Source organism: Macaca mulatta, chromosome 7, assembly GCF_049350105.2.
Source record: "Macaca mulatta isolate MMU2019108-1 chromosome 7, T2T-MMU8v2.0, whole genome shotgun sequence".
NCBI lineage: Eukaryota > Metazoa > Chordata > Mammalia > Primates > Cercopithecidae > Macaca > Macaca mulatta.
Window position 1 is genome coordinate 25935930 of NC_133412.1, and position 15195 is coordinate 25951124.

Sequence of the window (15195 nt, forward strand, 5' to 3'; positions counted from 1 at the left end):
GACAATAAAAGCATAACATGAGCGCTCTTTGTGGTGATGGAAATGTTCTGTATCTTGACTGTATCAATTTTGTGATATCCTGGTTGTGCTGTTGTACTATAGTCCTGCAAGATGTCAACATGGGGAAAACTAAATAAAGAATACCCAGGATATTTCTGAATTATTTCTTACAAATGCCATAGTTGGAATTTTCCTTTCAAAACTCATGTTGAAAATTAATTATCATTGTGATGGTATTAAGAGGTGGAACCTTTAAGATGTGATAAGGTCATGAGGGCTTTGCCCTCATAAAGGGATTTACGCCATTATCTAGGGAGTGGGTTGGTTATGTCGGGAGTTCAGCGCATTTTCTGTCTGTCTCTCATACTTGCTCCCCATGTGATACCTTCCACCATGGGATGGCTCTCAACAGACATTGGTGTCATGCTCTGGGACTTCCCAGCCTCCAGAACCACGAGCCAAATAAACTTTTGTTGTTTATAAGTTATCCAGTCTGTGGTATACTGTTACAGCAGCAGAAAACAGATTAAGACAACTGTTTGCAAATCTACAATTATCTCAAAATATGAAGTTTAATTTTTTGCATTCTTTAAAAAAGTGTAGAGAGTAAAACAGAATTAGAAGATTCCAAAATTATAAAATACAAACTATAGGAATTACAAAATAGAAAATACAAAATCATAAAATATAAACTACAGGAAATAACTTTTATAATGTATCATATATAATTATATATATAATTAGAGAATAACATATGTATACATACAATATGTTTGTGTCTCCACAAAATTTATATGTTGAAACTTAGTCCCTAATGGGAGAGTAGGGAGCAGTGGGGCCTTTGGGAAGGTGATTAATCATGCAGGCAGAGCTCTCATGAAAGGATTAGTATCCTTATAAAAAAAAGGCCTGAGAGACATGTTTGCCCCCTCTGCCATGTAAGGACACACAGAAAGCACCATCTGGGAGGAACAGGACTTCACCAGACATGTAATCTGCTGGCCTCTTGATCTTGGACTTCCCAGCCTCTAGAACTGTAAAAAAATACATTTTTGTTGTTTATAAATTACCCAGTCTATAGTATTTTGTTATAGCAGCCCAAACTGACTAATATATATATAAAGTTATAGAGTTTATTAATCCCAGTGTTACAAGCTACTATATATTTGTATGTGTGTATACGCATATTAGAAGAATGAGTAAATTCATACATCAGTAAACCATGATAGGTCTTTATGACAATTAGGATCTCCAAAACCATCTCAAAACCATCTCCAGCCTCAGAGACTGACACAGTAAAGAACAGTCCTAAAGAGGGTTGGAATTAAAGTCTAGAAAAACTACTGTTTTGACCCTGTCTAGCTAATCATTCTTTTTGCCCTGGTGCTGAATGACGAGTGTCAAGAGTTCCACCAACACTAAGGGAAGCCACAGCTTCCTGTTGACCAAGAGAATCACTGGCTGGTACTTTGAACCTTCTGGAAATGCAATCTCTCATTCAGGTCACTAAGAGATCATTTTCTATTCTCAGAGTCACAGGACACTCATGTCAAAAACCACCTGAAAGAACAACACTTCTTTCATTTTGTTCATATTCAAGTGGGAAAACTAAGGCTCTCTGAGGTCCCATGACTTGCCTGGACCTCCTTGATCCCTATCATATAACAAGTACAAAATTTTTCATAGGAAAAATTGGTGCAGTGATCTAAATTGACCCTTTTTAGTAGAACCACACGTAGTGAATGCAAACATTTCACTGAGTAGAACTGTCCTTCTATTAGCAGGAAAGTTAGCAAAGTGATCAGGATGTTCTTTGGAATGGCGCAGCTGTTCCCTAGAACATCACTCCAAAAGATGAGAAATGAATTATGATCATCCCCAGCTACCCTTAATTTAAAATATTTTGCCATCTTTAATTTTGCAAGTCATTTAGACAATATTAGTGCAGAGAGAATCAAAGTCAACAATTTTAAAGATTTCAAGTGCCCCCAAAGATCCTGTTGAAACCAGAACCTCCTCCTTACACTAACCTCATCCACAAGCTACTTGGGGAGTTTGTCCAACGTCCAGGTACCATAGATATGACTCAGACTTCCTCAGAAAGCACCACCCACAGTCTTGGATTTTAGTCTCTAGACTAAATCTGGCCTCAGGACCTTACTACTATACTCGTCACATCCCACAGTTAACTTGGACTCTACCAGGACCACGGCTTTTCCGTCTGGTCTTATTAACATCCTAGCTCCACATCTCATGATTTCTACTCAATAGAGAAGTCATTACCAGTTCACACTATCTTTGAAGACTTTCCCAGCTTAATACCCAGTTTTGCTATCTGGCTATATTTCTTCCCCCAGAGGAGTGCAATATTAGCTGGTTCAGGAACCAGTCTGAGAGATGGGGTCTAATCCCAACTTTATAACTGCACTTCTTTTCCAACCCTGAGATGCTTATGCCTCAGCGGCAGCCTGGAAGTCACCCTTATAGAGATGGAGATGTCCCGCATGTTCCCAGATGTTCTGCCAGCTGGCTTCTCTGCCTTGTTCTATTTCTCCAGTTCAGGGGCTCTTGCTATGTAGAATGAACCTGCTGTTACTTGGAAGATGCACGTTTCACACCAAGCTGAGATCAAGGAAAACTATGCTACGTTCAGTGCAATAAGCAAGAGTCGCAGCCCATAGGGGAGTTTCTATCCCAATCGTAACTGGCTGTATTTAGTAAAAGGTGGCTGTTATTGTGTAGGCTCCACCAGAAGCAGATTCTGAGACAATAATTGAAATGGAAGTAGTTTGTTCTGAAAGTAATTCTAGGAAACACTCGTAGGAGAGTGTGAAAGTGAGACAAAAAGAGAAGGAAGCTAATAAAGTACATTATCAAATCTATTATCACTGTGAACAGTGAGGGCTCAGTCCACTGGGGAACTTCAGGAGACAGTGCAGAGTGAACCTCATGGTTATCCAAACTGAGAGGCAAGGAAGCTGAGGCACTTATCCAACCACTCTCCATCTGTTGTTGGTTAAAAGTCGCTTCTAGGTCCACTAACCCCCAGCACTTCCAGCTTGCCCTGCATGCAGACCTGGCATGCTCTTTGGCCAGAAAAGTATACAAAGATCTCAGGCAGAGTCCCCGGTGTTCACCCATGAAGCCAAGGGAGGCGAGAGGGCATCAAGAGTGCTACACAGGACAACTTGCCCTAACCTGTTAATTGGCTTGTGAGAGACACACTCAAATGTTTGAACTCTTAACAGGTAATGAGCCTTGACACACTGAAGTCTCTACTTGCAGTAAACAAAAGAGAATGCACTGATTCCACAATGTTTCTCTTTAAAACTCTGTCAAAATAGGACACACAACAAGCGGGGTGTATTTTCTCACCAGAAAAAAAAAAAAAAAAAAAGAAATGGAAAAGGGACCTACGTATTTTGCCATGGGGACAGTCAAAGTTTTGAGGGGCTGTTTACAGAAACAAGAACTTCAGCTTTTTAAACAACCAATGATGACTCACTTGCCCAAACCCCCAAAAGAAAAACAATAGAATAAGCAAGCAAAGGCTCTGAAGAATGAACTGTGGATATTCCTCTGGCATCACAGAAAGTGGCAAAATTCTGAAAGGAAAAATATGTTTATGCTTCATTATAAATCACCCCCAGAAACTTCCATGATGACTTCTTACATTTTCTTCTTGTAAAGCAGGGGTCTTGAGTCTTAAATAAGTTTTTAATCAGATTCATATTTCAGTACCACAAGGAAGAATGCCTAGATTTCTTGAGCCAAAAACGTTCATTAAACAGCCATTTCATTGAGCACCTTTTATGGTGTTTACATTGGAGATACAAAGATGAATAAGGCAATACCTACATAAAAGGCCATAAGCTTATCCTATTCACAGTAACTATGCCCCATAGGTAATTTTCCTATAAAGAGTAAAGCAGGGAAATGAGAGGCCAGATGAAGGAAAGCCTGTCCAAGTATTTTGGGCAGAACAGAGAAGGCAGATGTTCTAGTGAAAAAATGTATTGCAGGAAAGAGGAAAGCCAAAATCAAATTTAGGAGAAAATGGGGTGTAACCACATAAAATAATATTATATATAATGACATGTTAGACTTACTGGATCTGGAGCCACAGGAAGGAGCTATCTGACCAGATGGGCAAGTGCACATATTTGGCCTCGAACAAAATCCATCCCCACAGGAATGCCGGCAAATGGCTGTGAATAAAACCAGAGGCCTGTTAGCACATGGATTTAGAACACGATTTGTTATAGGGGACCGATCCTCAAATGAGGAAACCTGGGTTCTCAGGTCCCTCACGAACTTTGCTATCATGACTTATATGACCTTAAGCCTCAGGTGTACTCATTTTCAAAACAAGTCTATTGAACTAAATAAACTCTGGCTTTAAAATCCACAACTCCTTTATCCAATAACGGTGGTTCTCAACCTCTCTTTGCTTAGTCCACAGCACTTAATCCATCAAAAGCCCAGAACAGGCTATGACGAGAAAACCAAACAAACAAATTAAAATTCTGCATCTAAACATATTTGTATGATCATAAGAAATATATTAACTCTAAGATTTAATGATATGAAAATTACATTGTTACTTTTGGGAGCCAATTTTATTGTAAATGTTTTCTTGTTTTGTTTTGTTTTGTTTTGTTTTTTTGAGACGGAGTCTCGCTTTGTCGCCTAGGCTGGAGTGCAGTGGCGCGATCTCGGTTCATTGCAAGCTCTGCCTCCTGGGTTCACGCCATTCTCCTGCCTCAGCCTCCCGAGTAGCTGGGACTACAGGCACGTGCCACCACGCCCAGCTGATTTTTTGTATTTTTAGTAGAGATGGGGTTTCACCGTGTTAGCCAGGATGGTCTCGATCTCCTGACCTCGTGATCTGCCTGCCTCGGCCTCCCAGAGTGCTGGGATTACAGGCATGAGCCACCGTGCCCAGCCTATTGTAAATGTTTATTGTTTAATTTTTATCCTGTTCTGAATTCCATCAACAGTCTGAGAGAAGAACGCTGGAATCTACCGCCAGAGTACTGATTCTACAGTCAGGAAGCCATTCATCCTTTAGAGAAATATTAACATTTGCACACCACCCAGAGACTAATATCATGCTGGTACCAAATGCTCTGCTAGTGGCCACAACAGTAAGTTTAAATGGCATATGATTGATATTTATCAGCAGACTAGGACTTGGTCACTACTTTTTGTCATGACAGGCATGATCTTTTCCTCAAGCTCCTGCACAGTCTTGCAAGTGCACACGTGACATGCAAAGCTAAAAGACTACACTTGATAGAAAGTGCATTCAAACATCCAAAGAGTTTAGGATGGAAACTGGAAATGGCTAAGAAACAAACTGTCAAAGGATCCAATAAACATTTATTTAAATACCTGAAGACATCATTTCTCAGAGAACTCTACAGAAGGCGAGGAAAGGGTTCTATTATAAAGTTCATTGAGAAAATCCAAACACCATTATATTTCTCTTTTAATGATCCAGTTTTGGTCTTAAACCATAGTGTGTCAAATAAAGGAGAAGCTTTCTGGTCAAAATCAAGAATTGAGAAAGAGTTAAGCTTCTTCAGGTCGTGAAGCAAATATTGGCCAATATAGTCTATTCTCCACTGACCACTGTCAGCCAAGTGAGAAGGTGAACTAAGTGATTCTTTAATGTCCCTTCAGCTCTAAATTTCTCCATTATACTAATGGCGTTTTCTGAAAACTGGACATTATTTCACAGGTCCAACAACTGTAAAAGCTCATGAAGGGCAGACATCATGACTAAAGTTGACTTTGGTGTCTCCATTAAATAACACCTTGTCTGGCATGTGATTTGTCAATCAACATTTGTGGGATATTGGGGAAATCTGGAGGTTGGCCTTGCCAGCACAATTCAATAGAGGAACCTCTGTTATCATTTGAGATGTTTCTTAGTCTTGCCACTGATCTTTGCCTGGTGCTCTATCTCCTCCCTTTCCCTTCTATCTAGGAGTCAGGTCTGATCTTGGCCCCTCAATCACCCAAATTCAATGTACAGGGTTTGGTTAGGCCTGTGGGTGGCCAGCAAAGTTAGAAATTACAATAAGAAAACCAGCAATAAGACTCTTTCATTCAAACTCCCATCAAAGTAATTAGTCTATGTAGCCAGGTACAACACATGTAAATGACACAATCTCAAGCAAAGTATCCCTGTGACTAAACTTTGAGAGGGGTTTGACTAAGTTGATGTATTTCCCAAACTGGAAAGGCAGAAAAGTCTTAAAGCTGGAAGGCTCTACTATAAACAGATTAATAGTACAGTTACAAAGGGCCACATTCTAAGGCTCCACATGCAACCAACACAACAAAAGAAGGACATGCAGAATGACAGGTGTTCTATTTACTTACGGACAATACACTGATTTCCGCCAGGTAAGGTTTTCCATCCAGGGCAACAGTAAGCATTATAACGTGATCCACAGACATTGGGTCTAAAACAAAAACAGAAGAATTCCATATTTAAAAAAAGAAGAAGAAGAGGAAGAGATGGCCAAAGGGAAAAAAAAAATCCCTGAGTTATAAAAGCAAGATGAATCCTGGCAGACAGATAAAGCAAACTCATGAGACTCAATGCTGGGTTGGTAGCTTAGGACACTAACATAGTGATATTAACAGGGACATCCCTTAATATTACCTATGCATTGGCCCATCAGGGAAATAAAAACCAGAGCTACAAAATGTAGCACATTCTGTCACAATTCATGAAGCCATACAAGTCTTAAATTAGACAATAAACTTAAACAATAAATTTCTTACCGATATGGTTAAGAAAGGTTGTAATAAAATCTCATGCATGTAACACTTTACGTTTCTACTCTTTGAAGCCATATATATATACATATATTTCCCCCCCTATGGCCCATCTCACCTCTATAATTTTACACATTCTTCCTTTCACTAAAATTACAGGAATGCAAACTCTGACATGAGTCAGAAAAAATAAAGGCCAAAACCTGTAAATATTTATTTAGCAAAAGTTTGGAAGCAGGCCAGGTGCAGTGGCTCATGCCTGTAATCCCAGCACTTTGGGAAGCCGAGGTGGGCAGGTAACTTGAGGTCAGGAGTTCAAGACCAGCCTGGCCAACATGATGAAACCCCATCTCTACCAAAAACACAAAAATTAGCTTGGTGTGCTGGCATGTGCCTATATTCCCAGCTACTTAGGGGGCTGAGGCACGAGAATCGCTTGAATCCGGGAGGCGGAGGCTGCAGTGAGCTGAGATCGTACCACTGCACTCCAGCCTGGGCGACAAAGTAAGACTCTGTCTCAAAAAAAAAAGTTTGGAAACACACTTGATACCAGCAGTTACAAGAAAATAAAATCAGTGTCACTCTGGGTTTCTTGTTTACAGACAGTTCATCACATGTCCTGGAACAGAAACTCCATTCAGAATCCAGATGATCCACATTTAACAATTTCAGGGAGCAACAGAGTAAGGATCCAGTGACTTCTACAGTGGAAACTAAGACAGAGACTATAATACACAGAGACCTAGAAGAAGCAACCATTAGTTTTACTTTGCCACATCCTGAGGGCCTAAGCATTGATGCTAGTTGCTGGTGATCAGGGGCTCATAAGGAAGGTCAAATGTTTTACAATCAATTTCACACAAACTAGGAGCAATTCTAAAGTTTACAGGTATAAACACTGTAATCCCAAAAGCATAAACCTTTAAAAACAACTGTATAGCTAAAATGTGTTTTCAGTTAGGGTGCACTCCCACATTCTCTTTGTATATGGAGACCATATGACACAGTACAGAGCCCTCCCACATTTCCTCTGAACTCACTACTTCAGCATCATGCCGGTTTGGGAACCAACGTAAGGTCTTTGCTATGTCCTTTACCCCTTTTGTTTCTCCAGAAAATCTGGAACACCCTGCAGGGCACCATGCATACTTCACACTGACAGATGCTGAGGTCAGAAAGGGAGTTAGGAAGAAAGCTGGAGGAGCCAAGGAAAGGGCCCTAACTCTATACCCAGCAGCCCAGGCCTTCTCTGAGGATAGAGAGGAAATGATTGGATAGAGGCGAAATATGTGCATGATGCTAGAGGCTGTGTGAGCTCAGTATATTTCTGTGTACAATGGCATAATGAAATGTCTCCCTTGTGTGTATATGTGTCAAATAATGGACATGAAAGCTTCATATATGAAAAAGGCGATGAACATACAATGCAGCATTATCATCCTGATGGAATCATCTTCTGACCTAGGTTACTCAACCAATGGAACCATAAGGAATAAAGGAAGAAAGATGTTATGGAGAATTTTAAGTCAAAGGCTCTCAACCCTTTGTCCCTCCATGACAAAGTAATGCCTGAAACTTCAGTGTCCAGAAGTTCCTGGGGAAATTCAAATTCTCAGAAAGGAAAATGAGAGAGGAAGTCAGGGTAGACAGCTGGGGTAGAGGGGAACACTCGGCCTTCCAAACTTTTATTATAAAAGTTCTCTCGATTTGAAATGACAATCCAGGTCAAAGTCAACCACCTCAAACCTTCTCCAGGAACAGCCCATTAGAACAGCTCCGCTGAGATAGTCCAATCCCTACGAAATCCTGGAATACTGTCAGAGCACCCCTGAGCCTTTGCGGGGTGTCCTGTGGTTGATATAATGTTTTTTTTTTTTTAATTACAATCATACATTGGCTGACATAATATGTCACAGACACAGTGTCTGGCAAAAATATGTATGTCGTAACACACATACAAGATGAAGAAGCTCAGAAACAAAGGGTCCAGAATAACTATTTCAGTCCTACGAAGCCAAATATTCTAAGGATTTTCCAAGGTATTTGAAAAAGCACGATAATATAAACGTTCTTTTTTTAATGTTTAGAATCAATCTACAGCCAAAACATGGAAGATTTTACAATTTACTATAGTTACAAAAGAAAATGTAAATGTTGTAAACCTTCACAAGGGTAGAAGTAATGGGACAGATGACATAACTCGGGAAACAATCTGGGAGGGAAAGTGTGGCAGTCAATAAAGCAGCCGATCCTAGAAACAGAGTCTTCTCTATATTACACTGTGTTTTCAAATAACCAATAAAGAAAAGTTATACTACAGCTATATTTAAAAGTTGTGAAGAAGAAGAGAGAAAAAGGGTACAGATACTTTAGTGAAATAAGTCTCCGTCTTTCAAAGCAAGAAACCAATGGGTACCGTTTAAATCTCGACACAGAGGTACAAACCTGGTAGATGGTGTTATGGAGATGGATATGAGAAGAAGAAAAAACAGAAATGTTTCGACCTAGTCACCTTAAGAGATGAGAACCTGGGGAAGCAGACACAGAGTTCTCTTGCTTTCTTATCTAATATTCATCCACAACTGTTCATTTTAAAATATATGCTTTTCTATTTCCATCATCATCTTTCACTTAAAACAATAACTCTACTTTTGAATATGAACATCTTATCTTTGAAACAGGATACTTCTTGTTTCATTTATTCACCATTCCCTTTCATTAATGCATCACATTTTCATTTCACTGTATTTCTTAAGGTTCTTTATAATTTTGGATTGGACTTATTTTATTTGCATCCTCTGACTTTCTATGAATTTTAAAACTTTATCATTCACAAGTAATATGTTACATAATTTCAGTTATTTCAACCAATACCTTCAAATGACAATGATTGCTTTAATTGTGTTGCCATTCATTCTTAAATCAATCTAAATGCTATGCGGTATGGCTCAATGCAAAGTATTAGAAACATATAAGATTTCTCCTCTGCTGCTTTTGGTCTTGAGACACTGTAAACGAATAGAACTCGTTCAAACAAGCTGCGTGACATTTGTTCTACTTACACACAGAAAAAAAACAGCTCTGATTCTGGAAATAAATGAATGTCTTATTGAAGCTGGAAAGAACTAAAACACGTAAACTCTAAAGCAGACATACTGGATTATTTCCATAATAAAATATTTAGTTATAAGGTTTCAATACAAAATGCTTGTACAGGGAAGGTAAATCTTTAATACAGTTATTCTTTGGGGTCAATGAAAGTATAGCATCCATACCTCTTTCTCTTTTCACCTCATCAGCTATCCCCACCAAACCCCATCACTCCAGCACAAACACACAAAGTCAGAGTTAAAGCTCTGTGCAAGTAGCAACAACATTCAACAAATTTTTAAAAATTAAAATTCAAAGGGGAAAGAATTCTTTGCTAAGTGCTAAAGATACATTATTTTATCCTCATAGCAACTCTTCAAGGTAATTTTTATTGTTATAATGTTTAACACTAAAAAAAAAAAAAAAAAACTATTGCTTAAGAAGTTTAAACAACCTGGCCAAGGTCCCATAGCTTAGACGTGTGTAATGGAGATCTGAACTCAAGAAGCCTGACTCTAGAGTACACTCTCCTGACCCTATGTTAAGTCAAAGGTGTACTTAGAGGACAAGATGATACTTCATCCAGTAGCATTCAGGGTGACATAAGTAACACAAATCACAGAATGTCCATCAACAGACCAAGGATAAAGCATAGCATAAACTGTTTCGAGACAGAGTCTTGCTCTGTCGCCCAGGCTGGAGTGCAGTGGCGTGATCTCAGCTCACTGCAACCTCCACCTCCTGGGTTCAATAGATTCTTCTGCCTCAGCCTCCCGAGTAGCTGGGACTACAGGCATGCGCCACCATGCCCAGCTAATTTTTGTATTTTTAGTAGAGACAAGGGTTTCACCATACTGCCCAGGCTGGTCTCGAACTCCTGACCTCGTGATCCACCCGCCTCTGCCTCCCAAAGTGTGAGGCACCACACCCAGCCAGCATAAATTGTTTTTAGCTGTATTCCAATAGTCTATAGGGGAAAGAGGGAAAATACATTTATATTCCACTTCACCACTGTATGTTACATTTTTTTAAAATGCTAAGTCTTTATCTGTAATTTCTTTTACCAGTTACTTTCAATATTGTGCTCTGCAAGAACCCAACTCCAAACACCCTGGGGCATGAGTGAGTCTCAGCAGGTTTGATATTTGGATTCAGTTAAACACAGCCCTCAGAGATCCCGTAGACTGGCGAAAGCCTCTCTCAACGGAGCAAACAGCTGGCCTCTACCACGTCTGACCACATCATTGCAAGACTTGGCCTCTGTGCAAGATGTCTGCAGTGTGTCCACATTCCTTAGCCAGAGCCCATTTCTGCAATTTGGCCTCTTACAGCAAGATAGCCTTTCTGTTTCCTATGCAAAGTGCAAACTCCTTTTCAGAAAAGGTTAAGGTAATAAAAACAAGGTCAGGAGGCTCTTATTTCATATATGTTAGTTTCTCAACATGTATGTTAGTGATTAAACTCTTGCGCAAGGAGAACACTAAGCACTAGGTAATGGCTAATAAGGCTGACCTGCTCCATTAACTGCTTTTTTTTCTTAACCTTTAAGGGAAAAAATCATGATTTAGCCCCTTAAGTGTAAATCTGGAGGGGCATCAAAACGTAAATGCCCTCACACAACAAAGGATACCCACCTGCCCATGTATTGTGTCCCATGTTAATATCTTAACATCCTACTGTTCCAAGGTTAAAATAACTTCCACTATAAAAAATGTGATAGATCATGGAACAATTACAATACACAAATGAGCTGCCTGTATTGTGAACTACACATCATGATTTGATTTGCTCTTTGATAATTTTCTTAACAAGATAAAAAAGGAAAAAACATCATGAGTCGTCTGAGGAAGGGGCCCATGCTACTCTGACAAATCTTGCAAATACTCCCCCTCTTTATTTTAGTGCCTTTATTCTGGCCCTCTTCACTGAAGTCAGAGGTCAAGTCTCCCAGCAGTGATTTGAATACCTCACGTGACTGTTCCAGTCTCTCTGCCAGTCACAATGCAACCTGGGTAACAAAACTTCAAACCCTGGTAATGAGAACACCTTCCGTGACTTCCCTAAGCTTCAGCTTGGCTCTCTAGACTGCGGTCCCCAACCCCTGGGCCACAGACCAGTCCATGTCCTGTTAGGAACTGGGCCACACAGCAGGAGGTAAGTGGCAGGCAAGCAAGTGAAGCTTCCTCTGTATTTACAGCTGCTCCCCATCACTCTCATTACCCCTGAACTCCACCTCCTGTCAGATCAGGGACAGCATTAGATTCTCATAGGAGCGCAAACCTTATTGTGAACTGCACGTGGGAGGGATCTAGGTTGTCCACTCCTTATGAGAATCTAATGCCTGGTGATCTGTCACTGTCTCCTATCACTCCCAGATGGGACTGTCTAGTCGCAGGAAAACAAGCTCAGGGCTCCCACTGATTCTACGTTATGGTGAGTTGTATAATTATTTCATAATATATTACAACGTAATAATAATAGAAATAAAGTGCACAATAAATGTAATGAGCTTGAATCATCCTGAAACCATGCCCCTGGCACCCCTGGTCCATGGAAAAGCTATCTTTCACGAAACGAGTCCCTGGTACCAAAAAGGTTGGAGACTGCTGCTGTAGACCCAGCGACTCTTCTCTGGATTGTCTGGGTCGACACTGCTTAGGATGCGGGCAATTCTGGCTTCCTCCTTTGAGGATGCAAGCCAGCCAAGCACTCTAACCTACTTTGTGCAGTTGGGGATATTTTTTTTTAGATAAAAGGAATCTGAAAAGGAACAGAACGAATAATAGATTTTATGCTGGTTTTCAAGAGCTTTATCCCCTTCTTGTCTTCTCCATCACCAGTAGATTGGTGACTCCATTACCTTTTCCTCCAAGCCACGGTCCATCTGTTTCTCTCTCCCTCTTTCTCTCCCTCCCTTCCTCATCTCCCCTTCCCTATCTCCCTTTCTTCCACTCTGTCTCTTTTCTTCTCTCTTTAGTTCCTGTTTTCAGGGCATTTAGAATTAAATGCCTCAAACTCAATTTATCCAAGATCAATAGCTCCTCTTCCTGTGCAGCCAGTAAGTTCACTGCCAGGTCCACAATCAGGTACATCAGGACTATTCGCCTTGCCCACAAGCACAAAGCTGTTCAACAATTTTTTTTTTTTTACCAACCCAAAGGTTTATTTATTTATTTTTTGTTCTTTTGTGACTATGGAAATAAAATATGATTAAGAAACAAACTGATATAATTTGTACCTCAAACAATCATGACACGAGTTTACCTGTATAACAAACCTGCACATGTACCCCTGAGCCTAAAATAAAAGTTAAAAAAAAAAACAAAAACAGAAAAAGAGCTAACATTTATTGAATTCTGGATACTCTACATGCTTCGACCTACATGATTGCCAAATCATGTTTTACAAATTAAACTAACCTATTGAGATACACTGGGTTGTGTGCTGAAGGGCTCATGAGAGGGACTCAAGCTGCCCCTTTGCTGAGAGCCATGGTCGGGGGACTGGAGGAGCATGTATGTATAAAGGGTGGTTATGAACCCCAGGCAACATAAAACATTACTGAGCAATCATTTCAAATAGGAAGCACTACGGGAATTCCTAGGAAGAGAGAGTGAGACTACCATGGCTGAAACGATCCAGTTCCAGATATTCCTTACAGAAGATTGGGGAGAGAGATGAAGAGGTCACGATGTACGTAATGTTACATATCACTGAGGATTTGGGAAACAAAGACAAAACATCATAGTTCCATCAGCCTCACAGTAATCACTACATTCATCCTATCTATTGAGTGCTTGTCCTATTTTAGCCCCAGCACTCATTTACCTCCCCACAATACTCCTATGAAATAAGTTATTATTTTTATCATTATTGTTGTATTATAATGAATGTGAGGAAGTTGAGCCATAGAGATTAATCCATCTAAATTCACACTGTTAATAAACTGGGGAGCCAAAATTCAAATCTAGTTCCTCTTGTTAGCATTTTTCACACAAGTCTCCGCTTGTTTTGCATGAGTGTTATTACAATCTTCCTTTTTTGTTACTTTTTCACTTAGGTTATTGTATAAATCTAATGATCATTTTGGATAGCTACACAATATTTCATTGAGTCATTTGTACCATCGGTTACTCAACATTCCATTATTGCTGGCTAGTCAGCAATATTTAATGAGAGTCTATCATGTGCTAGGCACTGTGTTAGCTAAGAAATAAAACTGACCAAGATGAGTATGCCTAATGCCTAGATCTTGGTTGCTAATACTATTATTCAAAAAAAGGAATCAGGGCTCCTGGGAGATGATTCTAGGGCTTGGCAGGAAATAGACAAGCGGAATCTCTAGCATCTTGCAGTGACAGAAAGTATAAGGAAGTGCTAAACACACATCCACACTGAAGGGAGCATGGCAAGGGACACAGGAGCCAAATGAAAGAAGTCCAAATGGCCAAAGCCAGAACCCTTTGGGAGCAACAAAGTAACAAAAGCAGCATTGGATTACAACACCAAGTAAAAAATCAATATCCATAAGTCCATACTGATAAATAAATGATTGAAGAAATACATAAATGGGAGAGAAGAGACAAATCTCCTGTGCTTTAGACTTTCAAATAATTTCAGAGATGCTTGGCCTTCCAAAGCATGAAGCATAACTCCCCACTTCTTACATGTGAGCTACACACATTGACTGACTTCCAAAGAGTACAGTATAAAGGGGAGGAAAAAGTGGAAAATCCTGACAAATCCTATCTCAGCCAGGCGACGAAGGGTTACAGCAACAACGACAAATCATGTTCCTACTATAAACCCTTAATATTATGTGATAAAAATGGATCTTTACCTCTGTGGTCTTTTTCCCAAAAGCCCATAATTTCAGTGTAATCATGACAAAAACATCAAATCATTCCATTCAGGGCCATCCTGCAAAATATCTGACCAGCCCTCCTAAAAACTGTCAAGGTCATTAAAAACAAGGAAAGTCTGAGAACTGTGACAGCTGAGTCATGTCTAAGAAAACATGACTACTAAATGCAGGCTGATATCCTAGATGGGACTCTGAACATAAAAAGGACATTAAGTAAAAACTCAGAACATTTGAATAAGGAATGGCCTTTAATCACTAACTACATATCAATATTGGTTCATTGGCTGGGCACGGTGGCTCACGCCTGTAATCCCAACACTTTGGGAGGCTGAGGCAGGCGGATCACGAGGTCAGGAGATCGAGACCATCCTGGCTAACACAGCGAAACTCCATCTCTACTAAAACTACAAAAAAAAAAAATTAGCCGGGTGTGGTGGCCGGCGCCTGTA

The 15195-nt window shown here is 40.0% G+C and overlaps 1 protein-coding gene across 1 annotated transcript in view; it reads right to left on the bottom strand.

Annotated features, from left to right (window-relative positions):
• FBN1 (fibrillin 1) overlaps positions 1–15195 on the bottom strand; it is a 236831-nt gene that overhangs the window by 197908 nt on the left and 23728 nt on the right. Inside the window, exons 3-4 of the mRNA XM_015142182.3 lie at positions 6391–6473; positions 4110–4208 (exon numbers count right to left, since the gene is read on the bottom strand). Of these exons, the coding sequence (XP_014997668.1) occupies positions 4110–4208; positions 6391–6473 (182 nt within the window). The remainder of the gene's footprint in view (positions 1–4109; positions 4209–6390; positions 6474–15195) is intronic.